The sequence below is a fragment of the Amblyomma maculatum genome, chromosome 3 (assembly GCF_055883805.1).
Source record: "Amblyomma maculatum isolate TAMU_Amacu chromosome 3, ASM5588380v1, whole genome shotgun sequence".
NCBI classification, from domain to species: domain Eukaryota; kingdom Metazoa; phylum Arthropoda; class Arachnida; order Ixodida; family Ixodidae; genus Amblyomma; species Amblyomma maculatum.
The window spans coordinates 174,792,413-174,820,047 of NC_139346.1; the positions used below are offsets into that span (position 1 = coordinate 174,792,413).

General features: G+C 44.8%; 1 protein-coding gene across 1 annotated transcript; it reads right to left on the reverse strand.

The window, feature by feature from the left end:
• Positions 1-313: 313 nt before the first annotated feature.
• Fbxo42 (F-box protein 42) lies at positions 314-27,470 on the reverse strand. Its single transcript, XM_084598724.1, has 12 exons — positions 27,014-27,470; positions 25,395-25,631; positions 17,743-17,846; positions 15,800-15,975; positions 14,282-14,378; positions 13,662-13,718; positions 12,183-12,308; positions 11,534-11,670; positions 10,827-10,999; positions 8,663-8,873; positions 7,730-7,946; positions 314-6,859 (listed from the first exon to the last, which is right to left on the reverse strand). The coding sequence occupies exons 1-12, from the start codon at positions 27,138-27,140 to the stop codon at positions 6,764-6,766; spliced, it is 1,758 nt and encodes a 585-aa protein (XP_084454850.1). The 5' UTR covers positions 27,141-27,470; the 3' UTR covers positions 314-6,763.
• Positions 27,471-27,635: the final 165 nt, after the last annotated feature.

The following is a 27,635-nucleotide window of genomic DNA, read 5'->3' on the forward strand; positions in this document are numbered from 1 at the left end:
GAAGTCATTATTATGATTACATCATATTCATAAAGGTGGAGCTCATGTGTTCTTCTATATTTCAGTATGTCTCACATGACTCCAACGTGAAATCATACCCATCTTTTCTCTACTCAACTGCGAAACTAACACGACATTAGAGAATAAATTTTCCGTGGTGCAGGCAAATTCCACGAAGTTGATCAATATTAAGTGAAGTCCTGCGACCTTTCCAAAGAAAAGAACGAAGCAAAAACAACGCTTCTCTGTATTCCAAGTCAAACATGTGCTACCATTTCTGATAACCAGTCAAAATAAGAACATGTGACAAGTGTACATTTAACCTTTTATTCAGATTTGTTAGTCAACACTCCTTACGCACTTCAATGCCCGACATTTTATACAGCTTGTGCGTATTACAAGTGAATGGTAGCTTACAATGACAAAAAATGCTACACGATTTGACCACCATGGCAGGGACAAAAATGCTCGTGTAACACTCAACACTGGCAAAAAAAACTGCCGAGCCTGGACGTCTCAAATAACTGTATGCCAAAACCATTGCAAACAGTGCTTGGTTAATCCAATAAACACAATAACAATAAGTGAATATGCGATAGCAGTTTTTGTGTTAAACATTGAAGCAAATCGCAACAGCTTGAAAATTTCTCACGATTTCTCACGTGCTTCAGAGGAGCCCGTTCAAAGCATGGACCTATCGCAAAACATAAACCTTCATAGGTTTCAATGTAGAGACCCTCAAACAGAACAAAAGTTTCGGAAGAAATATGTAAGTCAACCAATGTTCACAATCTGGACAATTTTACATAAGCAATACCTTTGAAACAAGAGGGCATTATGCGTGCGTGTAATGTTTTGTTCACTGGCTGACTGTGCCAGCAAACACTATACATGCCATGAAGTACAAAGGTTTAACAAAGCATTATGAAATGAATGACAAAATAGTATACAGCAAAAAGCAAAAACCATTAGCTGCCTTGCAAGAGAAAAAAAAAGGAAAGGTTTCCTACCTGTAAATTACAAGCAAGTTACTGTGAAACTTGTGTTTGCTCGTGTTTCTTTTTCCCAGATCCCGACTGACCAAACTACCCTGATGGCATTGTCACCTCTGCATTCCACACTATTAAAAAAAAGATATCACTATTTTACAAACATGAGCTTGGTATGCTCTCTTTAGCACATAACACATCTGTTGGCAAAGTTCACCATTTCATTACGATACTCATTACCCAAAGAAAGCTGGCAGTGAAGTTCAGCCAGGAGAAAGTGCAAGGATAGCGACTGGCGTACATTTATTGATGAGAAACAAGCCAAGAATGCTCATCGAACACTGCAGTACATATACTTCCTGCAGAAATTAAGCTAGAATAAAACTTTCAAACATGGCTGCGGCAAAGCTGTTCTGATACCTCCTTTGAAGACTGAACAGTAGAGGTAGTGCTAAGCCTTGTTTTTGTCTTTATGACATGCCGCTTTTTACTAGGTCTTGTAGTTCATGTTTTTAGCAACATACACTAGGTGCTGTTAAGAGGGGTTCGATATTTATAACCCTGAGACCATCTCAATATATATCAATATTTCAACACGAAGTCTCCCTGAGTGTAACTGCGATGCCACAGCTTTGGTATGGCTGCCCATATTCATTGAGCACCTTGCAATGCTACTTTTTAAAGAATATTCTAAAGATTTAAATCTGTTTAAGGGACCAAACGCTCTCTTTAACTGAAATCCAGCCAAGTGACTGCAGCACGGTATTTGTGTGGCATGTGTGAGGCAAGCATGCATTGCATGCGATGGGACCTTAGCAATACTGGTAACATGTTTTTCTGATGTCTGTAGGTTTCAGTCCACTTGGTAATTGCCCTTTCGTGGAAATAAACACCTAATAATGGTGCTAACCACTCCTTGAGATGTTGCACGTCAGCGATTGCTGCTCTCTTATAGCTGATTTAGCCAAGTTGGTCAAGTGTGAAGTATATGCACAAGTGCGTGTGTTTTTCGCTTTCGGTTTCACGCTAAGCATTCGAGATCATCAGGCTTCAGGCAAAAATCAGTGAAATCGGCGAATGGGGACATTAGAGGTAGCGCGCTATTAAATTTCGGGACCACTTAATGCACATTAAAAAGGCAATGAGTTAGCACCGCTGCGTTTGGATTCATTGCACAGAGATGGAAGTTCAAGAAGGTGATGAAATACAATGCGAAATGCGAGAGATGGCAGTTAAGCATGCGGGGTGATCAGCTGTGGCAATAGCTATGAGGCTCTGTACTCACTTCCAACGTGAAATCCTTGAATTCAGCAAATCTACTCCGATGAACTTTTTTTTTTTCTGAGAAGGTCGACGGTCAACAGGCATACCTCATCACCCAGTTTTCTACTTTACCCCATAAAGTAGTGATTTCGTACCAAAAACTGGAAAGTGAACAGCAGCACCGGGATTTAAACCGAATATTGATGTACATTATGTATATTAATGAATGCCCTACCACTGGAACTCCTTCCTCCGCAGGAACAATACTATCAACCTTTCTAACTTGAGGACAGAATTACAATGAAGCTGACATATGACAAAATGACTCGCTCAGTTCAAGTTTACAGACACGAGCGGCAAAATGTACACTGCGTCTATGGCACTGAGTCTTCAAAGCAACACATACAGACATGGGACCCTTTCACAGCGAAAGCAAGAATGCCCCAAAACTCTAGTGCAAAATACCACCGCATAGGTGCAGAAATGCGAGACTAAAAAGAAAACTAGCAATGAATGAATGATATCTATCTGCACAATATTGCGTTCACTTCTACAACAGGCTGCAAGGAAAGAAATATCTCTGGTCAACATGTTCCATATCGAGTCAAAATAAATGTTCCAGCCATTGCTCAGTCATTCAGGGAAGCCTAAAGCAAGACACGCTTTACTGATGATGAAGCTGTCAAACCATGCACGCTATCTCTGCTCTCTCTATCCCTCTATCCCGCTATATTTCTGCGATTCTACTTGCAGCATCCTGCCCATTTCATGGTTCGCGTCTCTGTTTCGACACTGCAGTCAGGACTCTGCACAATGAAAAGTCCAATGGCTATAGAATGCTATGGGCATACAGATAACTCATTAATAGAGCAAAAACAATGCAGCAGGCATACCAAAAAAGAGAAAAATAGACATGTCAATTCCGTAAAGCCTATCACCGTTCCACTTAATGGAGCACTGCAAATGAATGCTGAGCAGGAGTCAAGCCCTGCAGAAATGGACTCAACTTCCATGACAATGGAGAGTTTCATTATATTTACAACAGCAGCTTCACTCGGAAGCAGCACTTCCGTGCCATGTCCTTGCAACTCACGTAGTGATCAGGACTTGTATCTCACAGTCAGGCACGAGAATTTTAACTTCAATATTTACACACACCCAGCATCAATTATCCGTAACATTTCCTGCAGTTCATTCTATTAGTCATACATGTGCTGATCACTTATTGTTCGCAGACATACGTTTTTCTTTCTAGGAGCTTCTATTTCAACAGAGCAATTTTCAATTTCAATATTCTATTTCAATAAAGCAGAAAACCTAGCCAGGAAATGTCGTACAGCCAGCTCCTAATAGCTAGGCCTTGAAAGGGATGAAAAATTTGCCCAAATTAAGCAAACTTTGAAATGTGGATGACACTAAAACTTCATTACGAACAAACTGAAAGCTCGAATTCAGCTCAACTAAACAAGATACCACAGCAGTGGGGAAAGAGGTCCCTGTAATCACAAAATGCAGACCTGCCATGCCATGACTGTACGACAAAAGTGGATTCAAATGCAAGCGCAGAGAGAAAATAGATTGATAGATACCCTGGAGGAATTATATGGAGGCACACTACACAAGAAGGTGGGATGGTGAAAGTCCGCATAAGCTAGAGGTGAACAAAGTATGGTCGCACCCCGACCCAGAGCAAAAAATTATGGGGGACACAAACTCTGCCTTTGACGGTATGATGCAACAGCGTAGGCTACCAGCCCACATATAAAGCCCCGCTCTAACCAAGCCGTATGAACGTGCTTGCATGGTCTAGGGGTAATGTGAATGCAAGGGTCCTGGGAGGCTGATTCTGATGTCACCCTCCTACATGAAAGGAGAAACCCGTGTTGGCAGCACCTACCAGAAATGGCCACACAAGCCATCTCCAAGTTGACGTTAGGCGTATCATAATCACAGGCCTTTTTACATTGTCTGCGTTGAAGATGCAAACATTTCAGCGCAAGGGAGCCCATGTAAATATTAGAAAACAAGTCTTCACACAAAATCTATTTCTTAGATGGCATATTGCTCACCTAGTATATGTAAAATTTCAATCAAAGGAACAGCTAATGGATACTTCAGGCAACCCTACGTCCAGCTAGGGCTCGGTCATGTCAGGTGCCAGCTACCATCTTCCAGTGCTATGCTCATGATTTTTCGCTCACAACGCCAATGCCGGCAGACGGCCACCTACGTCTGCCGCCAGATTTTCGGCTAACAGGGCCTTTAACGATATCACTTTAAAATTTCAGCAAGAAGAACTGTCTTCCAACATTGAGTGCAGCCACCTAGACTAGCATAGCACTGATAACGTTGTTCCTTAAATATCTCTGCTTAGTCTAAAATTTGCCACATTTGCTGAAAGGTTGTCAAAAGTTTGTGGCTCCCAAGTTCTATGTCAAATTCAGTGATTCGGGTGATTAAGTTATGTAATATAACACTTTAGCAAGTGCCTGCTCGGCAGAAAGGCCAACTTGCCCCTTCTGTCCTCGCATGTTTCTCAGAGATAAAACTTAATCCAATATGATCTGCTGAGCGCTGCTGTTCACAAAACTAGCAAAGTTTAGTTTTGCTCCCAGTTCTCACAGAGACAAAGGCATTTCTATCTCTGTGAAATCTCTGCGAAGCAGCACAGCATCACATGCCTCCTGACAGTGAGACTTCTCTAGGCAAGCTGCAAGAAATTGCGAAACCTGAGAAATGTCAAATTACATACTTTTTTTTTCTTTTCAGCACAAGTAAGCAGGTTTCAGTGTTTCTTTTTCCTTTGCGACTCTCATCTTCAACAACACTTCCCGTAACCTTCTGCTGTCAACTGCACCCAATGTTTGCACACACAAAAAGTGCGACCATGATATACCACCACAGTAGTTATACAGTGTGCACAACTTGAAGGCCACAAAATGGAGTGACAGATGTTATTCAAACTCAACCACAAAAGCATGTATAATAGCAGGTTGACTGTTTTCTGCTGGTGCTTTAGCAGTACCAAGAGGTGGTGATTTTTCATGCTGGCAATTACTGCCCTGTTACACAGCAAGTCATACTCTTCGAAGCATGCAGGCCAGCATATTATCTTGCGCCAAGGTTAAACATGTGCGTACATAGACCAGAACAGAGAACTGAAAAAGAAAAAAAGCCCAAACAAAGCAAACACAGCAAAAAAATTGTGCTTTCAATTTTCAGCTTGTCCCAATGAATGAGAGAGGTAGCGTTCTGACTATACGCTAAGCTTGCAATTAAAAAATCGCAGCCTGGACAGACGCTGCCTTCAAGTGCTAGACATACACATGAGCAAGCCTTCTTATAGCGTAATAAACTAAAGATATTGTTGTGCGTTCAAGCATGTCTGCTAGCTATAATGTCTCCTTCAAAAAGGAAGTTTTCATGAACATATTTCATCACAATTTCGTCACACGACCAGAAACGCAAAGGAATACACCTCCATGTTACGTTATCTACACTTTTTCAGCCAAGTCACTCAAAAAAGGCTGTTAAGAACCATTGCGACAGTTTTGTTCACAATGAGATAAAAATTTATCTTCCGAAGACCATGAGCAAAAGATGCCAAGTTCCATCGAACTGATTGCTCAGCCAGATGATGAATTAAATTTTGTATAAATAATGGAGAAATTTCATAAACTTGATTATACACTTGAAGAAAGACTCAAGAAAAGGAATTTAGCAACTCGAATTCGAAATACACAAGCCATTTCCAAGTAGAGTTAAGCGCAACGCAATCACGGGCCTTTTTACAATGCCTGCCTTAAGATGCATATCTTTCAGCGCAATTGAGTCCACGCAATTATTAGAAAACAAGTCATCACATAAAATCTATTTCCTAGCTGGCATACCGCTCGCCTTGTGTACATAAGATTTCAATCAAAGGAACAGCTAATGAACACTTTAGTCCACAACGGTCCATACATTTACTAAGTATTATAAAACAATTTACCATGCATAATCTATTTATTTCCCTGATGGCAAACAGCTCAGCTAATGTAAAGCAGACTTCTTACGAAACACTTCTTACGGTCACTTTGGTCCAGGATCAATGCCAAAAACAATGCGTGACACATGCATTGGGCTGTGACGGCAACGTGCAACACACAGCTGAAATAGTTACCCTAAAACGCACTTAACCGCAGCAAGCAAGGTCTCGCAATATGACTAATATATAAACATGCACAGTTTTTCACCAACACACTTCACACAGAGCAGTAAAAACTCTGCAATAAAATTTTTCCTTCACTCCCCAAAACGCAATTCCCGCATGGCAGGTCTTCAATGCAAAGAAAAAAAAACATGCAAACAAACAGTATGGTGCATGGCTTGGCGACCAGAACAACAAGAGGCACCAGAAGATCCAACCTCTAGAAAGTGCACGCAAAGTACTATACAAAAAGAGAGAGAGAGAGAGAAAAGAGGGATGCTCGAGTAGCCCTGGCAGATAACACAGAGGAGGCAAAGCGCCTTCAGATGACATCCCTCTTGGATGTGATGAAGTGCAGAGAACTCGAGACAACTTCAGACGTGGCATCTGTGTCCTCCTGCCTGTTCACAAGGTCCTTCTGCATACATACGCGAGGGCAGATAAGTGAAATAGTACCGCGGCAGGAAAACGTTTGCAATAGATTTGTTGGTTGTTCCCAGTAACATCACATGGCTTGGAAAGAATTACTTAGATCGTGGAGTTCAGTACCGCAGTTCCCAAAAATAGCTAATTCAGTTTTTCGGCAAGTTCTTTAACAACTCAGCAGGCCTAACTTCTCGTTTATTTTCTAATTCTCTAAGGACTACCTTGGAAACGGGTTCGTAGTCAGAAAAGACTTTATGTTCCCTCTTGTTTCTGGCAACACTTATAGTGCTACAAGTGGCTGATACACAAGTCACTTAGGCATGCAAAGCAACTATATATTGTCACGAAGACGGGGATTTACGTGAAAGGTAAGAGGGCAGAGACACAGAGTCAAGGGCTGTTCTACTGCAAGTCCCAGCTAGAAGAAAAAGTGCACAGGAGTGTATGACCTCTTTGTCTATCAGGCGCCACCTGAAACCACCAGGTGGCAATATAATTTAATCAACTATATATCATTTATTACATCCATCTTTTCCTTCTTTGCTATCATCCCAGCACAATGCAACTTTGCTGCTTGGAGCAACAACTGCCCACCATGGTGGTGCAGTAGTTACTGCGCTTGACTACTGTGCCCAAGGATGCGGGACCAAATCCCAACCGTGATGGCCGTGTTTTGATAGAAGCAAAAAGCAATGTGGCCATATGCTGTATATTGTCAGTGAGCGTTAAAGAACGCCAGGCAGTCGAAATTTCTGGAGCCCTCCACTACGACATCTCTCATAGCCTGAATAGTTTTAGGACGTTAAACCCCATAGGCCAACCCAAACCATCAAGAAACAACTGCCAGAAAAGCAAAGCTCACCTGAATGCCACCGAACAGAATGAGCTCACCACGACCCAGCACCAGGGAGTACAGGATCACTTCCTCCACCACAGAGGCTGCACTGGCCGCGGTGGCCAGTGGCTGCTGTGGCAACCATGCGGCTTTCGCCTCCTGAGACACCTGGCTGATATCCAGCACATAGAGCCGCATGGGGCATATCGCCACAGTCGGCCGCTTCCGTGCCGGCACAGACGTCCTGGATGATGGGAGCAGAAAATGCTGAGAGTCAACATTTTAAGCCTTACGAGAGGCGAGAATAAAGAAAATAAAACTTGCAGCACTCTCTCTCTGACACACACACAACACGCGTGCAGAGTATATGGCCGCATTATACAAGATTGTAGTATACAAGACCCTGAATCTAGTAGTTCAAGACCTCACATGCTTGGTATTCCTTTTGCCTTTCCTTTTTCTTCTTCACGCAACTGCGCATGTGAGTTTTACTAAGGTGTAGCAGCGACACCACATGCGACAAAGAGAAGAATGTCCACTACGGGTATGTGAAAAGACATTTTAAGACACGAATAGGAGAAAGAAATGCCTTTAAATATCGAATATCTGATAAATGAAAAAAAAAAAACGAAAATGAAAATATAGATAACACTGTTCGCTTTGTTTATTTCAAAATCCACACAATATTTACAAATCAAATTAAACCAGAACTGTGCAGAGGTTTATGCCCTACTGAAAAATCCAGCATAAATTTTATGCAGGATTCTGCATACCATATAAATATAATAAATATCAAGACACACTAGAAGCCACTAAGGTAGCCATGCAACCTTTCAGGTTTACAACCACTTAGTATTGGCAACAACACCACGCTGCTAGAACTTTTCGTTCATTCACACGAAGCAAACGATTTTCTCTCAAGTCAACGAAAGCAGTTCTGGACAAAAAATATGCACTTGCCCTCCTGCCCTGAGCGCCTTTAGCCTCTGTTCCATCCGGTCCAGCAGCTCCAGCTGTCTCTGCCGGTTATGCCGGGCATTGGGGCGCACCGAGGGGCGACTGCCGCCAACCGTCGACAGTGCCGTCTTCTTGGAGGACAGCCTCCGCGAAACCTCGTCGCCAGTTTCGTCCTCCTCATCGCAGCTTGAACTGCTTGTTGTTGCAGAGGAGCCTGCAAGTAAAAAGAGCGGGCACACCATTGCAGAGCTGCAAAGCTCTCTATTTAGCATTACCATTTTAACTCTAACATTGTTGAAACTTTCGAGCCCGCTGGAAGTTACACTGCACAGATAAAAATACCGTTGAGCACGGATGCATCAAACCTGGATACATCGATTTACTGCTCACCTCGAACAGTCACATCTTCTTGAACAACCCAGGCAAAAGTATAGCCCTACTGTTTGTGTATCCTGAATTTGCATTCAGCGTAATATCTGATTTATTGAACTGTCTTCTGGTTGAAAGGATGCCGAGGCTTTGAAATTCCACACAACGGAGTGACGCTACTGTACTAACACTAAAAGCAGGCCCACACAGATGTGCACAGTATTTCCCTGAATGATGGTGCTTTTCCGATTATTATAGCCTGGTGCTGTATGGGAACGACAAGACAAGGCGCATGCATACAGTGTTTCAGTGTTACTAGCTACTTCCGTCAAGACAGGCAAAAGTATACTGCGGCAATTTATTTTTCACTCTTTCACACATTTTGTAAGGAGGTAAAGGCCACAACAAGCTCCCACTGGAAGCCACCACCTTTCTAAGAAATAAACCCACTGTTTTTAACATTAGAGAAAAAAAAGTAAAGACAGTAAACTTAGCACCTCACTCTGCTTCAAGCAACTTTACCTGTGACCATATAATCTGAGCACCCACTCCCTTCTGCTCTCACTGAGGATTCTGGATTGCATGCTCACTGTTTTGTTGATGCTTATTAAAGGGGTGATGACAGGTTCGTTTGATGTATTGCAGTTTTATACTTCTGTGAATAATATACAAGTCTGCCGCAAAGTTTCAATGCCTAGTGCGCTGTGCATATACAAAAAGCGAGATAGAAATCGGAATCTGGAAACTCCTCCTACTGAGAGCAACCGCCATTTTGAAATGCTCGTGTGACGTCACAAGAGAAGAGACGGCAAGGCGTCGTCTGCAATATCAAAGGACACATCTTTTTCTTTCGTGGACAACTGACACAAAGGACGGAAGCTCAAAGCAAATCCATTTCTCCGAGGATCACTAAGATCGCATATTATAGTGAAGGCTTCTCAATGAAATAAGAGAATATGCAAATAAGATCATTTGCCAAAGAAAAAAAAATTCAGCAACCACCGTCCACTGCATGCAAACAGGAGTGCAGCCAGTGTCGCGAATAGCGGACGACATGGAGATAATATACTGTTGTGACGCCAGCGGCCAATGGTTGCCACACTGGCAAGCTGTTTTGGGAATAATAAAATAAATTCATTTTAAAAATATCTGCTGCACCGAATGAGCTCAAACTTCGAGGATTTTTAGTTTAACGTGTGTGGAGTGAAATGCAATAATCAGTTTATGCTCAAATGTTAGCTGTCATGACCCCTTTAATCAACAAGTGGATGGATGGTTGCAGTTACTGCATACTGCACCAGTCGTACCTTGTCTACCCGACTAACAGTCAAATTTCAAAGTGTGGAGTTTAATGTTCCATCACAACACATGTGCTGTAAGAGATGGCGTAGAAGAAGCCTCAAATATTTATTTAGACCATTTGGCATTTTTTTAATAGAGACCTTTAGTTTAGCATTGCAGCTTACCGCAGCCGTCAGCCACTACCGTGCACCGTCAGCACAGCACGCGCTGATTGGTCCCCATGTGCGACATCCGCCAAAATATGACAGGAATGTGGCGCCATCTGTCGCCATCGGGGTGATCTGCACATGCGTACTGACGCTCGCACGGTAGCGCTATATTAAAATTCTCTAATGTGTGTTATTGTGTATGCTGCTAAATGGAATAGTTACCATCAGCAAACCTAAGCAAAGCAGTGTGGTTTTCAGAACTGCGTACATGAACAGCACATGGGGAGGAGCCAATCTAACAGTGGAGCCTCCTAAGAGCAGATTGATACTTTCACAAAGGTTCTCACCAGGGAGGGCAAAATCTGCCTGGCCCTGATGCAGAGCAATGGGCTGGCTTGACAACGGCGATGAGGTAGGTGTGGAAGAGGACGAGGACGAAGGAGGAGACTCAAGAGGCCTCTTGAGAACACCCCGCGTCCCATTCACGCACGTGTCTCGCTGACCATCACTTGGCTGAGGCCTGGAAGCACGGAGAAAAATAAAGTAAGAAAAATGCAAAATGCGCACGTGGGCCAAGAACTGCATTTCCTGACAAGAACTGCCAACAAAAATAGAGAAAGAAATGGACAAAAAAAAATAAAAAAGACCAAAGAAAAATGAAGAAAGGTTGCCATGCAAACAACAAAATAAATGCTCTTTAAGCTCACAAGGGATGCAGTAGAGAAGAAACATGCTAGAAACAGATTCAAAATGTACAGGTTCATTTTTCTTAATTTGCCCTGCTCCCTCAACAACTGGGCTTGCTCTTATACATCTTTTAATTACACAGAACTGAACTTTGCAGATAAATCAACAATGATGCCACCTGCCTCTCAGCTAAAACAACGTTTGTCTACAAGTGACAGCTTGTTTTACTGCAAGTACTGCTTGTGGCCTATAATGGCTCATGGATGCGTATGACTAAAGTCTTTTCCTGCAGCATGATGTTCAGTCAACAAGTAGTAGTGCCAAGAACAAAGGGCAAATCAAAGTGAGAGTGGCTGAACTTCCAAACCTGGCTGGCTGTTCGGGGCTTGGAGGAACCCACACCCGATGCGTCGGTCGCACTCTCAGCATGCCACCCGGGTGCAGACCGGCTGGTGTTGCATACGCTCTCTGAGACTTGCTCAGGACTACCACCCGATCCCCAACCTACAACGCAAACAGTCAGAATGCAGCTTTTACATGTATGTACTGTTTGATTTCTGCATATACAGCGGATATCTTTTACAAAAAATTCTTGTCAAGCACAGCCAAGAACTTATCTCCAATTAAAACTTGTGAACACAGAAAACTTGCGTGCTTTCTCTTATGCAATTTACGCCCTGGGGATGACTTAAAGAGAATTTTAATTGCTCAGAACCCCAACTGTTACCTTAAGTTTTGCTTGGAGAAACTAATATCCGTGGCAAATTTAGTCCCATATCATACACGAACAATGAAAGCCGTTTGAGTTCCTGCATATACCCCTGCATACACCCCTTAAACTTTCCTATTATTTTCCTTGTTCTCATGACGTGTCTCTTCTATTCCTAACCAACCACTTCCTATTCTATTTTCATTAAGCTAGCAAGCCTGGCACAATAAAATGACCATGCAATCATTCACGAAAAACACCGATGAATGAAGCCACAATGCTCCTAGAATACACAGGTGTTTCTAACCTTGCAAGCAGGATGGAATGAGAGCTGGGGCGCTGCATGCTCTCGGTTTGTCACCATGACCTCCTTCCAGATCCAAGGCTTTTCAGAGTCACCAGAAATTTCTAAAAGCCAGACATCGTTCAAAAGCTGCAGGCGGAGACAAGACAGGAGAAAAAGAAAAAAAAATGTTAGCAAGGCACTGAGGAAAACCAGAACTACCGCAAGGTACAAGTGACAAGTTTTTCTCAGCTACAGCTGATTCAAAGTACAAGCAAATTACGGTATGTTCGCGATTTTAAGCCCCCTTCCATTCTAAGCACACCTCCTATATTTGCAAAAAAGAAATTTAGGACAAAATGTTTCCATGCAAATCTAAGCATCTCCAATTTTCGCGAGGAAGAGCGCGTAGACAAGGCTGCCAGCGTGCTTGCTCACTAAGTCAAGCCGCAGCCGTTTGAGACCTGAGGGGTGGCGAGGTCCCCAACTTCTTGTGTTGCTGCGTTCCGACACTACACGATATCTGGCAGCACAGGACAGCAAAAGCCAACCAAAAGCGACCCCAATTACTTTATCAGTGTATTGTGACGTCGACCTGGATCTCGAGGCATTCGATAATTTGGTAGATCATGGCAGGTTTTGCAGGCATCGCGGACCCGCTTTGCTTTGTTTGGTGTCAGTCGTTTGGCAAACCCGTAAGCAGAGTCGGAGTGAGTTTGAAGAGAGCTGTCACAGCTTGAACTTCAAGCCCACTGCAATCACGGTTGCGTAAGAATTTCGTGAAATAAACTTGTTATTTATCGCACCCTTCTCATTAAGCTATCAACACAAAAACAAGGGGGGGGTTAGTTTAGATTCGATTTTTTTTTAGAATAAACAAAAATCCCTCACTTTGGACATCGCAATCGTGGAAAAAAAGGGTGTGCTTAGAATCAAGTGAATATGGTATAAACGACTAAAGTGGCCCTACAAATACCAAAGAAAAAAAAAAGGTTTGTGAAAAAAAAAAAGCCCTAAAGGAATTAAAACTGCAGTATTATGGGGGAACTCGTCTGTATAGACGAGTTCCCCCATAATACTGCATAATACTGCATATTCACATAGACCGCTGTATAGCGGTCTATGTGAACATGCTACCGTGCAAGTTATCTTTCACAACAGTATAGGGTAGTCTGGCATCACAATGCTGTCTTAAGATTAAGCAAGCCCCATGTGTCCCGGAACTACACAACCCAGTGCACACAGGGCTGTTTCTTGGTGAGCTGGATGCATTGATATGTTCATGTCAGCTCAAGACTAGCAGTAGCTGAAATGGTTGTAGCCACCCCTACGTTGCCATAAGGTATTGCACACCGATACGCCGATCGCAGGCGCCTTGGCTTGGAAGCTTCTGTGACAGATCATACATTGCAATTTTAATTCACATACATAATAGTATTACCCCCGGACTTCATTTTCCATCATGCCACACAGAGCGTAATCAGAGCCTTGCATAATACATACCATGTTGGGACCACCACAGCCCCCAACAATCAGAATATGCTTGTCATCCAAGGAAATCTGAAATAACAACACATTGTGGTTGAAAATTCCAGACACCGACGCTTTGTGCAGGCGCTACAGCATTTACAACAACTAAGGCTGCATGCAACAATTGGATGTCTAGTTAATAGTTGGAGCACGAACAATAAGTGCCATTTCATAAAACTGTGCACTGACAATACTGCACTGCTGGACTATGCTGGTAAGAAATAAAGCATTTGGCTTTTAAAAGATTCCACAGCAAATTTTTATGACGTTCATAATAATAACCAGTTGTTTTCCTTCTTATCACCTGACGTCGAGAAACTCGATAAATTTCACAGCAGCAAAAGTAAATCTCCAATGTCATGAGAGAATCTTAAATGCAATATGGGAAACGTCAAAGGTTCAATCAGAGTTCACTTTAATATTGCAATTAAAAGTGGCCATACAACCATTAACAATAAGGTCAGTGCTCGGCGATTTGATAACCGCTAAAAGTCGTTGCACAATAAGTGAACAAGAAGCACATTAGGAAGTAGCCCAGAAAAAAATTTGTCACATGCAGACAGAAAAAAAAAAGTATTTATATTACTACTCACTTGAGAATGGCCATAACGTGGCCAGGGCTTTGGTGATGTGGTGCTCTGTATGGACCACATGTAACTTCGAAGGTCCAACACCCAGACATCATTGGAACTGCAAGCGCAGTGACTCTCTCAAAAGGGCACAACACTATTGCTCTGTCATAAAACAAGAGACATGTAAGATACCACAAACAAGAATAAGAAAATATAGCACGTGCAAGTAATCAACAGTGAAAAACACAGTTTGTACAATACTACAAGCAGCTGTTATCGCTACGAAGCCTATGCAGCCCTGGATATCCCCCGTGCAAAAAGTGCTCACTACAGTCACTGCTTCATGGTCACTGTGGTCGCCACCACCTTTGAAACATTTTTACTGTCTGTTGGGCCAGCGCTGGCAAACAAATTTTCTTAGCACCAGCTGATATAGGTGCTAATTTCCTGTTCTACAACGACATCCTTTTCTTCTCAGCCACTAGGGACAGCAATGACATCTGCAACCTTGCTTGTAACCCTGTAAACTTTGTAAACCTTAACAATTGTAACCTTAGGTGAACTCTGAAGTTTCCATGTTTGTCCGTACTAACTGCAACAGGCCAAACATGCAGAGAACACAGGCAGGAAGCAGCATCAAAGAACCAAGAAGCTGACAAGCTGAAATCAATAAATTTATGCACATGTGTGCATTACGAGAGAGGAAATGATGATGTGGCGGAGACAGAGTGCCGGCTGACCGAGTTAGCATATGAAAAGTGTGCGGGGCTGTTTTCCTGCGCAGTCATGAAAATAGAAAAAGAAAAGAAAAAAAGACTTTCTGGATTATGAGTTTGCAAATAAGGGAAAGTTGCGCTCCCAGGCAAAGTATGTCAACAACATTCATAAAAGTGTGAGGGGGAAATGCACGATTCATCCACTGGAATGAATATAAGCTTGAATAGGTAGTGAGTGAGGAAATGCCAAGAGAACTTTTTTCTTTCACAAGTCGGCAGCCTTTAAAACTTTTGTCCATGACTGTGCGCACATACTGTAAAGAACTTGGTCATGCATATGTTACATTATTACGCAGGCTTAATTCACACCAAAATCTATTCCTGCACTAGAATCATGTAACTCCCGATAATTATGACCTTGCTGTCAAAATTGAACTGAAAAGAAAATAAGTTCGTCCTGCTGCACCGTCTCCTTTCCCATACATACCATAGGTTCAGTAATGTGTCATTTACTGCAAAGACTGTCGACTGCCGAAAAACCAGGACACAGAATGGCTACATCTAACGCTTGCGCTAAAGTGGCAAGCACTTCCTGCCATAAGCTCTGGGATAGGGAGGCAACTCAACCAACCGCAAGCAATTTATTAAATTTATTACTACATATGCAGTGAAAATCAGTTCAACAATGAGCAATTAATTAGCACTCAGCCAATAATCACAAAGTCAAATACAGCTATCCCTAGACTGACATGTCATCACTATGATGTCGTTTGCATGCATGCACCTGGAAAGTCCCATGGGCTGCTTAGGAGGAGGCACGCACCTGGAAAATGGCCCCACAGGGTTGGCGCAATGCAGTCCACCAAAGACCACCATGAGGTGGTCCTGCATGGTGGCCGAGTGACCTGCCATGGAGGGGCAACCCCCAACCGTGCTGACCTGGGTCCACCGATTGGCATGGCAGTTGTAGACGTGCAAGTGGCGGAAGATACGCCATGCCTGCAGGCCAGACCAAATATTGGAGGTATGCGAGAACATATCATGCAAAAAAGATTGTTAGAAGAGCTACCAGCAATATTTCCAATTGAAGCCTGCCAGCTTTAGCACCATCTAACAGAGAACCGAGTACGATGAAAACAAAATAGCACTGCTCACCAGGCCTATAGACACCAGGAAACCACCACCATGTTGTGGCTGCATGCACACAAAGCACATTGTGACTAGAACCAGCATGGAAAATGCCAATCTGTTCATTTGTTACAGGCCAAGCTTCAGCCAAAACATAGAAGTTTTGTAAACTGCGAAGTCGGGATGCAACATGGTTGTGGCAAAAACTATTTTGCATGCAGCAGATAGTTAGGCACCAGGCTTTCAATTTCCACATACTGAATTGCAGCTACCATTTCCAAGCTGAAAATGGGAAAAAAAATGGCAGAAAAATGATTCAAATGCACTGCAGTATTACGTTAAGTGCGGTCAGAAAGTATGCAGCTAATGAAGGAAAATGTACTAAGCTTCTAGTGCCCATATCAAAAGTGCCACACTGACACAAAAAGCTGTTATTCTGGGCAAAAGAGAAACGCTATTGCTATTTCATTGCATTAATAATCAATATACAATCAACAGCCAGAGATGCAATCTCAATAACGATAATACACAATGCACAATTATAAATGCAAACGGAAAGAAAGCGCAAAAAGGTGAGCAGTGCTGCAGACACCACGAAAGGACATGAAACTGTGCTATCTGACAGGTACTACGGGCGATTAATTCAATGTTGATCACAACATGTGAGTGGGTAGCTTCGTAAAGCTAAACAACAACTGTTATTATAAAAATATGGTATTGGCTGGCCCAACTCCACAATATAATTCTAACCAGAGACTACAAAACACATCTAGCATCACGTCGACCAAGGCCAAAGATTTGGCTATAGCAATTCAACCCGTGCTCACGTGTCCACGGAAATGCAAATCTCTGATCCCGACCGCCGGCGGCTGTGTTTCGATGGAGGCGAAACAGAGAGGCGTCCGTGTGGTGTACGACGTCAAAGCAGGTTAAGGATCTCCAGGTGGTCGAAATTACTCCCTAGCCCTCTACTACGACTCCTCTTTCTCTCTTTCCACTTTCACTCCCACCTTCCTTTACAGTGCGGTTCAGGTGTCCACAAAACAAGTGTGACAGATACTGTGCCGTTTGGTTCCTGTGAACCAATTATTATTATTATTGTTATTATTACTATGCTAGAAATTTTCTGTATTGTCGCTGTGCAGACTATCAGCACACAACCAGTTGCTATTACCATGATAGGCCCTGTTGTGCAGAAATTCCAACGTTGTTGGCACTGGCACTGTTAGGTGTTGGGAGCGCAAAATTATGGGCAATGGTGGTCTTTCACATAACTGAGCTGCTTATAACCGTACACTAACGAATATGAGCTACTATATTTACAAAGGCACACATTAAGGAATTAGGGATTGAGTAGCAAAGTATGCAAATGAGGATCACCGAAAGGAGCCGCAAATGGGAGCTATTAACAAGTTTTACGCGCCCCCCCAATTTCTTCAAATCGCAACTGGTCAAACTGGTTTAAGGAACAAGCTCACAAGTTGATTCAAACAGGAGCCAATTATAATATTTTGACAGGGCGCTTGCTTCTTAAACCAGTTTGACTAGTTTGAGTTACGATTTTCACTCATTCGAAATTAGATGTGCTAGCTGAACAACACTACACGAGATCACCAAAGGCAAAAGAAGACAACGTGCCTGATGCAATGGATACGGAGACGTATGTGTCCAGCCACCAAAAAGCAGCAGATTTTCCTTGTATGACACGAGAGATGCACACGCTTTTGGTGGTGGGTAGGTACCTGGAAATACGCAAATTACAAGAATTGTGATAGGTTAGAGCCAGGCTTTCCAGAAAACTTCGCTTCGAATTTCATCCACAATCAAATAGATGAAATCACTTCTAACCCCCCGCTTCTGACCAACGTTTTAAAGCAAAGGAGGAAGTACTCACAGCAGCTCTCTTCTTAATGACCGAGAGTATTAAGCGGGCTGGCAAGCTCACCAAAATATTTAAGTAAAGGTAATTCAGGGATGCTAATTAGACCTTGTCCAACTGCTACCCTGACATATTACATGGGAAAAAGAAAGGAGGACAAAATGAACAGTGAAAAAGGCGCAAAAATAATGTACCCGAAAGCATTCATACACACAAACAAGGAGACTCTTTTACCAATACATATCGAGTAGTGCAGCACAAGTAATGTAGTTTTTGCTGCCACCAGTCAATATTTACTGACCTAACAAGCTAGCAACCACAATAAATGTGCTGGATTTCAATTTTTCTTGATGTTCAGCGCTCATTCTGAGTAGTATTCTTTGTTCTTTTCAATGTTCCTCATTTTCTAATGTACTACGAGAGTATTCCTAAGCCACTGCAACCAACTAAGTTGCTTTTCTGACATAAAACACAGAAAAAGTAGTCGGTGAAAGCAGACACATGTACCCCCACTCGCTGCTTATACAGTGTTGGTTATACAGCCTTCGTGTTTTCTAAATATTGCTACATTAGGCGGTGCATGCACTGGTATCTGCATAAGGACGAAAGAAGAAGAAGCTCGTAAGTTTTGGTGAAGACGAAGTGCGAGCAGTGTCGGTTGGTGCCCAGTTAACGCTGCTGTGTTTCTGTGTGCTGTGCCCGGAGTCATCTTGGACTAATCTCTTGGTCTTACCTTGCCACGTATCATCCTGGTGGAGGTGACTCAAGGTCCCCGTGCGCTCAGAACAGAATATAAGAGCAAAATAGCACAGAAAAGCTGGATTTTCGCAGTGACCGCCACCTATCTGGGCTCACAACGACGTCAGCAACGACCACTATGACCTCCGAGGCAGCCCCTACCATCGCAGCAACATCGGCTCAGCCAGTGGTGCTCACGAAGATCCGCCACCCTCCCATCTTTAATGGCGAAGACAAGCCGGACGTCGACGACTGGCTAGATGAGTACGAGCGCTGCAGCAGAAACAACCACTGGGACGCGACCATTATGCTGGCGAACGTAATCTTCTAATTGGCGGGAACAGCTCAGACGTGGTTTCAAAATCACGAGCAAGAGCTAGTGACCTGGGAAATCTGTAAACAAAAGCTACAGGACTTGTTCGGAAAACCGATTGGGCGGGCTCGCGCAGCAAAAACAGAACTTTCCACTCACACCCAATCCCCCACGGAGTCCTACCTTTCCTATATTCAAGACGTCCTTTCGTTGTGCCGCAAGGTGAACAGCTCCATGCCAGAAAGTGACAAGATAGGGCATATCCTCAAGGGTATAGCGGATGATGCGTTCAACATCCTCTTCTGTACGGATCGCGCTACCGTCGACTCGGTACTTCAAGTCTGTCGAAAATTCGAGCAGGCTAAACAACTCCGTATCGTACATCGCTTTGACCGCCTTCCAAACACGGCAGCTACATCGTCCTGCACTGACCTGCCGCCTTTGGAACAGCCTTCTCATCCAGCGAACATCACTCGGATCATCCGGAGAGAACTCGAGGCCTTGGCTCCTGCACCACTCACGTCTCCGCCGCCCGACACTATGGCCATGATACAGGCCGTTGTTCATCAAGAACTCGCCAACGTCGACATCTCCTCCAGCCCCGTGCTGCCACCGTCACCAACGCACCCTGTTCCTGTAGTGGCTGCTGCTACCGCGAGCCAGGCTTCCCCACATCGCTACCTTAGCCTCAATCCTGCAGAGTGGCGCACCTCAGACGACAGGCCAATCTGCTTCATTCGCTGTCGCGCCGGCCATACATCTCGTTATTGCCGTAGCCGTACCTTTTTCGCCCCTCGCTCTTATTACAACGCCGACCGTTGATACTACAATGGACCTCGACGCTTCCATGCCCAACCAGAGGAGCCCCGCCCCGCCTATGATGGACCTGGACATTATCTTCCTCAAACACATCAGCCTTGCAACGAAACCATCCCCACTGCCCGTCGCACCAGCCGATCTCCATCCCCACTGGCTCGTCGATTCCGCTCACCGGTCCCTCCTCGCAGCTCCTCCCCATCATACTCCGGCACCTACTCGGGAAACTAGCGAGTGCAGCGCCCGGGAGTGACGCTGCATTACCGACCCGGACTGTCAACTCGGAACCGACCCCCACACCCAGACGTAACCTGATTGACATTCTTGTGGATGGAGTCTCCACTTCTGCCCTTATTGATACTGGAGCCCACATTTCAGTCCTTAGTTCATCGTTCCGCCAGCGCCTCAAAAAAGTTATTACGCCCGCTAACACCTCTACAGTTCGTGTTGCCGATGGAAACACTGCTACCATCATCGGAATGTGCACTGCGCGCGTCAGCATCGCCGGCCATCACCTCCCTGTGCTCTTCGCCGTCCTTACTACTTGTCCTCAAGACATGATTTTAGGCCTAGACGTTTTAAAAGCCCATTCCGCTCTCATTGACTGTGCCTCCGGACTTCTGTGCCTAGCCCTGCCCCATTGTGTTCACGACCCTAGTGCTGACCAATCCCAGCCTCGCCTCCGCTCCAGTACATTTACTCGCATACCTCCCGAGGCGGCAGTATACGTGCTGATGTCACCTTTTCCCTCCCTTCCTGACGGCGACTACATTGTCAACCCCATCACCGACGTCACTCTACAGCGCAACACCGTCCTACCTCATAACATTGTACATGTCGAGAATAACCTCACCTACATTCCTGTACTCAACTTCAGCACGTCTTCGCAAGTTCTCCCGGAGGGCATTTTCCTTGCAGAGCTGTCACCTTTGTCCAGCTTTACTATTTCTGCAGTCCTCTCCGACCATTATGCCAAGGTACCTGCACAACCTGTCCCGTCACATAGTCTGGAGGACCGCATCTCAGCCATGGTTGCCTCTGACCTGCGTCCCGAATATGCAAGCGCACTTGCCGGCCTTTTGCGGTCATACAGCGACATTTTTTATTTCGGTCGCGGATCCCTGGGCCAAACGTCCGTCGTCACACATCGCATCGATACTATGCCCACCCTATTCACAGACGGCCTTACAGAGTTGCTCTTTCCGAACGCCGAGTCATTCAGGAAGAAATGGAGAAAATGTTGGCCAGTAACATTATTGAGCCGTCAAGCAGCCCCTGGGCGTCTCCGGTAGTACTCGTTAAAAAGAAAGACAACAGCTGGAGGTTTTTGTAGATTATCGACACCTAAATAAGATAACCAAGAAAAACGTGTACCCTCTTCCAAGGATCGATGACGCCCTCGACTGCCTGCATGGTGCCAACTACTTCTCCTCCATCGATCTCCGTTCTGGATATTGGCAGATCTCTGTTGACGAAAGAGATCGTGAAAAGACGGCTTTTGTCACCCCAGATGGCCTCTACCAATTCAAGGTGATGCCTTTCGGCTTATGTAATGCACCTGCGACCTTCAAGCGCATGATAGACTCTTTACTACGCGGGTTCAAATGGACCACATGTCTGTGCTACCTCGATGACGTCATCGTATTTTCATCAACCTTTGAGGGCCACCTTCATCATGTTTCAGCTATTCTTGGTGTCTTCCGACGAGCTGGCCTTCAGTTGAACTCCAAAAGGTGTAGCTTTGGTCGCCAGGTCCTAGGACACTTGGTCAACACCCATGGCATCCAGCCGGACCCCGACAAAATTCGCGCTGTAAGTGATTTTCCTTTACCGAAATCAAGCAGCGACGTGCGTAGCTTCCTCGGACTTTGCTCATATTTCCGGCGATTTGTACCAAACTTCGCGGAAATCGCCCGTCCACTCATGCAGCTTCTGAAAAAAGGGGTCTCCTTTTCCTGGGGCCACGAACAATCGGCCGCCTTCGTCGCTCTTATTGCCCATCTCACCGGTCCGCCAGTGTTGGCTCACTCCAATCCGTCAGCGCCCACAGAAGTACTACGCAAGTGGTCATGGAATTGGTGCCGTTCTCGCACAACGTCAGCTCGGTTCCCCTCGCGTCATCGCCTATGCCAGCCGACTCCTCTCTGCTGCCGAACAGAATTATTCCATCACTGAACGCGAGTGCTTAGCTCTAGTTTAGGCCATTACGAAGTTCCGCCCTTACTTGTATGGGCAGCCATTCACAGTAGTCACTGACCACCACGCATTGTGTTGGCTTTCCACACTCAAAGACCCTACTGGCCGCCTTGTACGTTGGGCCTTGCGACTTCACGAGTACAATTTTTCAGTAGTTTATGTCTGGCCAGTTGCATCTAGACGCCGATTGCCTGTCCCGTCATCCAGTCGACCCGCCAAGCCAACTTGAATGTGACAATGACGCTTGCGTGCTCTCTATTTCCGACTTTTCCAACATTCACCGGGAGCAACGCCAGGACCCTCAGCTTCGCGAAATTATAAATCGCCTCAGCGTCGATTGCCATGACCCTTCCCTTCATTTGTTTGTGCTCCACGTTGGCACCTTATACCGGCACAATATGCGACCTGATGGCCCCGACCTTCTACTAGTAGTCCCTCAGCACCTACGCACAGCCGTCCTTGAACAGCTTCACGACGTTCCCACAGCAGGTCATCTAGGCGTCTCTCGCACATACGACAGTGTGCGCCGTCGGTTCTTTTGGCCAGGCCTATACCGTGCAGTCCACCGCTACGTGGCTGCTTGTGACCGCTGTCAACGCCGGAAAAAGCCACCAGTTTTACCAGCTGGACTACTGCAGCCTATCGACATCCCCATAGACCCATTTTCTCGAGTGGGTCTGGATCTTCTAGGGCCTTTTCCACTCCGCATCGGGGAACAAATGGATTGCGGTGGCCACTGATTACACCACACGCTACGCGGTCACACGAGCAATACCAACCAGTTGTGCAACTGATGTCGCTACTTTCCTCCTCAACGACGTTATACTCGTCCATAGAGCTCCCCGCCAACTGCTCACCGACCGTGGCCGTTGCTTTCTTGCGCGTATAGTCGACGAGATCCTACGATTGTGCAACGTTTGTCATTCTTTCACGACTGCCTACCATCTACAGACAAACGGGCTTACTGAACGCCTTAACCGGACATTAACTGACATGCTGTCTATGTACGTTTCTGATGACCATCGCAACTGGGACATAACGCTGCCATTTGTGACATTCGCATACAATTTGTCGCGTCACGACACTACCGGCTACTCCCCTTTCTATCTTCTATACGGCCGTGAACCTCTGCTTCCTTTTGACAGCCTGCTCCCTCCAGCCGCCACTGCCAGCTCCTATGCTCGTGACGCCATAGCCCGAGCTGATGCTGCCCGCGTTGTGGCTTGCAACCGACTCGCAGTCTCCCAGCACTCCCAGGAACGTCGCTATGATTCCTGTCACCGCAACACACAGTATTCTTGCGGCTCTCTCGTGCTGCTTTGGACCCCAGTTCGCCACATTGGCCTCTCGCAAAAACTTTTGCCCTGTTATACAGGACCCTACCACATTCTACGACAAGTGACTCCAGTGACATATGAAATTGAGCCCTTGCACCCCGCAACGCATACCTCTACACCACGCACCGAGACGGTCCATGTTGCATGCCTCAAGCCCTACTACACGGACCCTGGTTTGGACGCTAGTACGCACCGGGACGGTGCTTTTCAGCCGGCGGGGTAGTGCTACATTAGGCGGTGCATGCACTGGTATCTGCATAAGGACGAAAGAAGAAGAAGCTCGTGAGTTTTGGTGACGACGACGTGCGAGCAGCGTCGGTTAGTGCCCGGTTAACGCTGCTGTGTTTCTGTGTGCTGTGCCCGGAGTCATCTTGGACTAATCTCTTGGCCATACCTTGCTACGTATCAATATGAATATAAATTCTACATGATGCTACACAACTAGCCTGAATAAGTTCTACACAATGCAAAAGTTCACCACTAATAAATATTAAGAAACAAAATAATAGTAATTATTATTATTATTATTATTATTATTATTATTGGGTACCTTATGAGGCAGACATCGATTACATCAGAAACTATTCCTATGAAAAAAAAGAAAGCTTAAAGGGACTGAACACCGCACTTAAAGTGTCCCTTTGTTTTTTCATCACAACAAAAAGCTTTCTGTCTAAAATGGATTATTCAACAACAGTTTTCTCTGTGAAATGCCGTGAAAAATTTTTACCGAGAATTGTTCAATCAGTGCACGTGCCAATTTTTATGTAGTCATGTTGGAAACATGAGCAGCGAGCACTTCGGCAAATGTGTTTACCGAAAACTAATGTATATCTCACCAGGCAAACGGCAATCAAACATTTTTAGTATAGAGCAGTATCCATTTTAGCTTGCTTATTTAAGGCACAGGGATGTATATGTGAACGACAAAAGCTTTAGTTCATCATGGTTACCACTTCATCCAAGAAATTCAAAACAGCGTGGCAACATCCAGTGACAAACGCTAAAAGCACATAACCAGAAATGCAAAGGAAATGTTGCTTTTTATTGGAGGGCACGCTAAAAAGAGCACAAAATATGATAAAACATGGCTAGCACACATGAAAGAAAAGAGAACACTGTGCACATAATGAAATCAATTATATTTTCACGAGCTACAGTCATGGGTGTTAGGGCTGCATTTCTCTGCGAGACAGCAGTGCAGTTTGATATGTGCAATTTTCACTGCCAAGTTAAAATGATGAATCCTTGTTTCTTGGATACTGTAGTGCCCGATCTGTACTATACCAATGATCTGCCCCTTCAACTCAAAGCCCTATAAGCTGCTAAGATATTTGCTGCCAAACAGTGGTGTCAGGAACTGGCCTGCTACTTGTGGCTAGACCTGGGACCAAATTATGCAACAATCACATCGTAAACCCAGAAACAGATCAATTAGCACTACTTCTATTAGTCAAACCTGATCAGTGAACATACAAACAGCAGCAGGCCTAACAAATCACCTTGTGACAGATTTTTGTGATGCAATCGTTGCATAATTTAGCCCCAGGACTGCGGCACATTTCACAGTCCCAAGAATCTTGCACCGACACATCTTAACACACACATTAAGGCTTCCACTCCACCTCCTTCAGTGACTGGCTACCTAATCCAGCCCAACATCTGACCGCTTCGGACTCCTATGCAGTGTACTGGTATAAGACCTGGTAGGCAGTCACAGTAGGTAGGCCTAGGAGGGTGGACTGTGTTCTGGAAGTGAAACAAAAAGTATGCCTTCTATGGTGGTGCACAAGCCTGAGAGCACGCAAAGTTATCAGGTTTGCTAGCATTGGATCTGTGAAATGTTATAGCGAGGTCACAGCATTCTTCACAAGTGAAGCCTGAATAAGTCATGATTTAACTATTGATAGCAGGATTAGGAGCTCGAGGGTTTTTACGACCGCTTAGTTACTAATGAAAGAAAAGCAAACATTAATTTTGCAGCAGGAATTTAATACTGGGGGCAGCTCACCCATTGTCAACGGCCGAATCCATCTTCTGGTTGCCAGGTCAAGACGCCACAGGTCATTGAAAGTCGTGTTGGCTGTGGTGCAACCGCCGAAAACATACATCGAATCCCCAAGCATACAGGCACTGTGTGAGTACCGCTTAGAAATCGTCGGCCCCGACTCGGTCGGTTTCTGGCACCAGACAACATTTTGCAGTGATATGGAACTGAGGAAGTCCCTGCGAATCTTTCGTTCTGCCGCTGAAAAGAAAATCAAACAAAAACTTCAGACAAGCTGTAGCCCAGACATTATGCAAAAAACTATGCGGGTACCTTGAAAAATTAAAGGGTCTCTTAGATGTGTCTCAAGAGGAGAATGGTGAAAGCCTACCCTTCCTCTCCTATAATTTGCCTCCCATGATTAGTCTCTTGTCTGCATTCGTTGCAGTACTATAATTATAATTGGTTTATAGGAAAGGTAAAGCGCAGTATTTATCTCATTTTCTCCAGCAAGTGTGAGTTTGGACAGAATACCATCACTGCATTGTTGTGGCTGTAGGAAGAAGGAAAAGAAAATGCACAGGCCTGCTACTGGCTCTGTAGCTGAGCCACCTCCGTTGCCTCGTGCAGACAGAAGAGAAAATAGACAAGAAAGAAAAAAGAAGAGGGAGAGAAAGACGCGCGCCGCAACAACAGCCATCGTCCACCACCACCGAAGCGGTGGCGGGTGTAATGACGGCCTAAAATAGATAAAAATTCAGTGGCAGGCCAGCCCCCGCTGCAAGTGGCGGTGATCTACCTGCCCCAGCCCCATCAGAGGAAGCCTTTTACACTGCTTGGCGTTCCTTGTTGCGCGTTCAAGGGGCATTGCAGATGGCAGGGACGCGTCCCGCATCGGCTAATCAGAACGCCGCAAAAGCGGGACACACACTGTCCACAGCATGTGCCATTAAAGGCTTCCGCCTTAAAAAATGAAATGTAACAGCTGCGTGCCGATGCTTGCTTCCCCGGAATAGAAATTACATCAAGCGCAACGTTTTAGCTATGAACGCTAATAGGGAACAGAGTTCTCCAGGTATGTATGCAAACGTTGAACCTGCGGCTGTGAATGCTAAACAAAGTTCTTCAGGTATTTGTGCAACGTTGCGTCGTTGATTTTGCGCCACAGATACAGAGTCTCGAAAGGCCAGCGAATAACACAGCGTTCCCTTGACGAATAAGAGCGTAGAAAAAAACGAGCATGTAAGTACACTGCTTTTATCATATGATGAAGCTAGATGCCAGTTAATAAGAGCGAGCGTTAGTATCAAACAAAAACGTCAAGCATAAACACGTTCACCACAGCGAGAACTATTCCTCAATCTGTTCGCTCCACTGCCATCAAAACGCTCAGAGAGTAAAACAATACAGATAACGGCGTTTTTACATTTGAGGAAAAATTGCTATCTACCGTGTTTACGGAAGAGGCTCAAGACAAACGCAGTGCTCCTATAGTTTTGCGTCCAAACAGTGAATGAACGTAACTTAAAGTTGGGCTGAGACGCAGAATGTATCTCAGCGGAGAAAATATGATCACGTATGTAAACACGGGATAATCCCTCGCTAAACCGAAAAGATGGAAACCAAAAATATTGCAGACTTACCTTTAGCGTGCGCGTACCAAGCTTTGCTGACTAGTCTGCAGGATTTAAAGTCTCTGTACGGCGAGAGGTAGCAGAATATATACTCTAGCACAACATCTGGCAGGTCACCGATGCATGCTGAGCTCATTTTGCAGGTTAAAAGCCGCAAATTTTGATAACCCGATCGTGTACCATCACGAACGACACAGAAAGCTCACCAACGAGAGGAAAGAGAAAGGGAAGGAAATAAAGCAGGAAGTAGAAACCTGCGTAGAGATAAAAATTTTCAATACAGGTTGAGTTGGAAATGGGTGCAGCCATTTTAAAATTCTAATGCCTGCTTTATTATTGTTCTGCTTGGTTAAAAATAAAAAGAAAAAAAAAAGAAAAGGCTAATTTTGGTATAGTTATGGTCCGTGGTGCGTACGTGCATAGTCACATAAACGCCTAGAAAACATATGCAGTGTTATGCTACTTGCTAGTGTGCCGTGCGGAGTCGTCTCTCAATGGGAGGAGGTGGCCGCGCCGGCGATGCCTTCCAACTTTGGCCGCCAGGGGCGCTGCTCATCGTAAAGGATGTCTTAAAGGGGACGAGCCGGAATCTCGGGAGGCAGTTAGAAGTAGGTATAAATAACATAAAGGA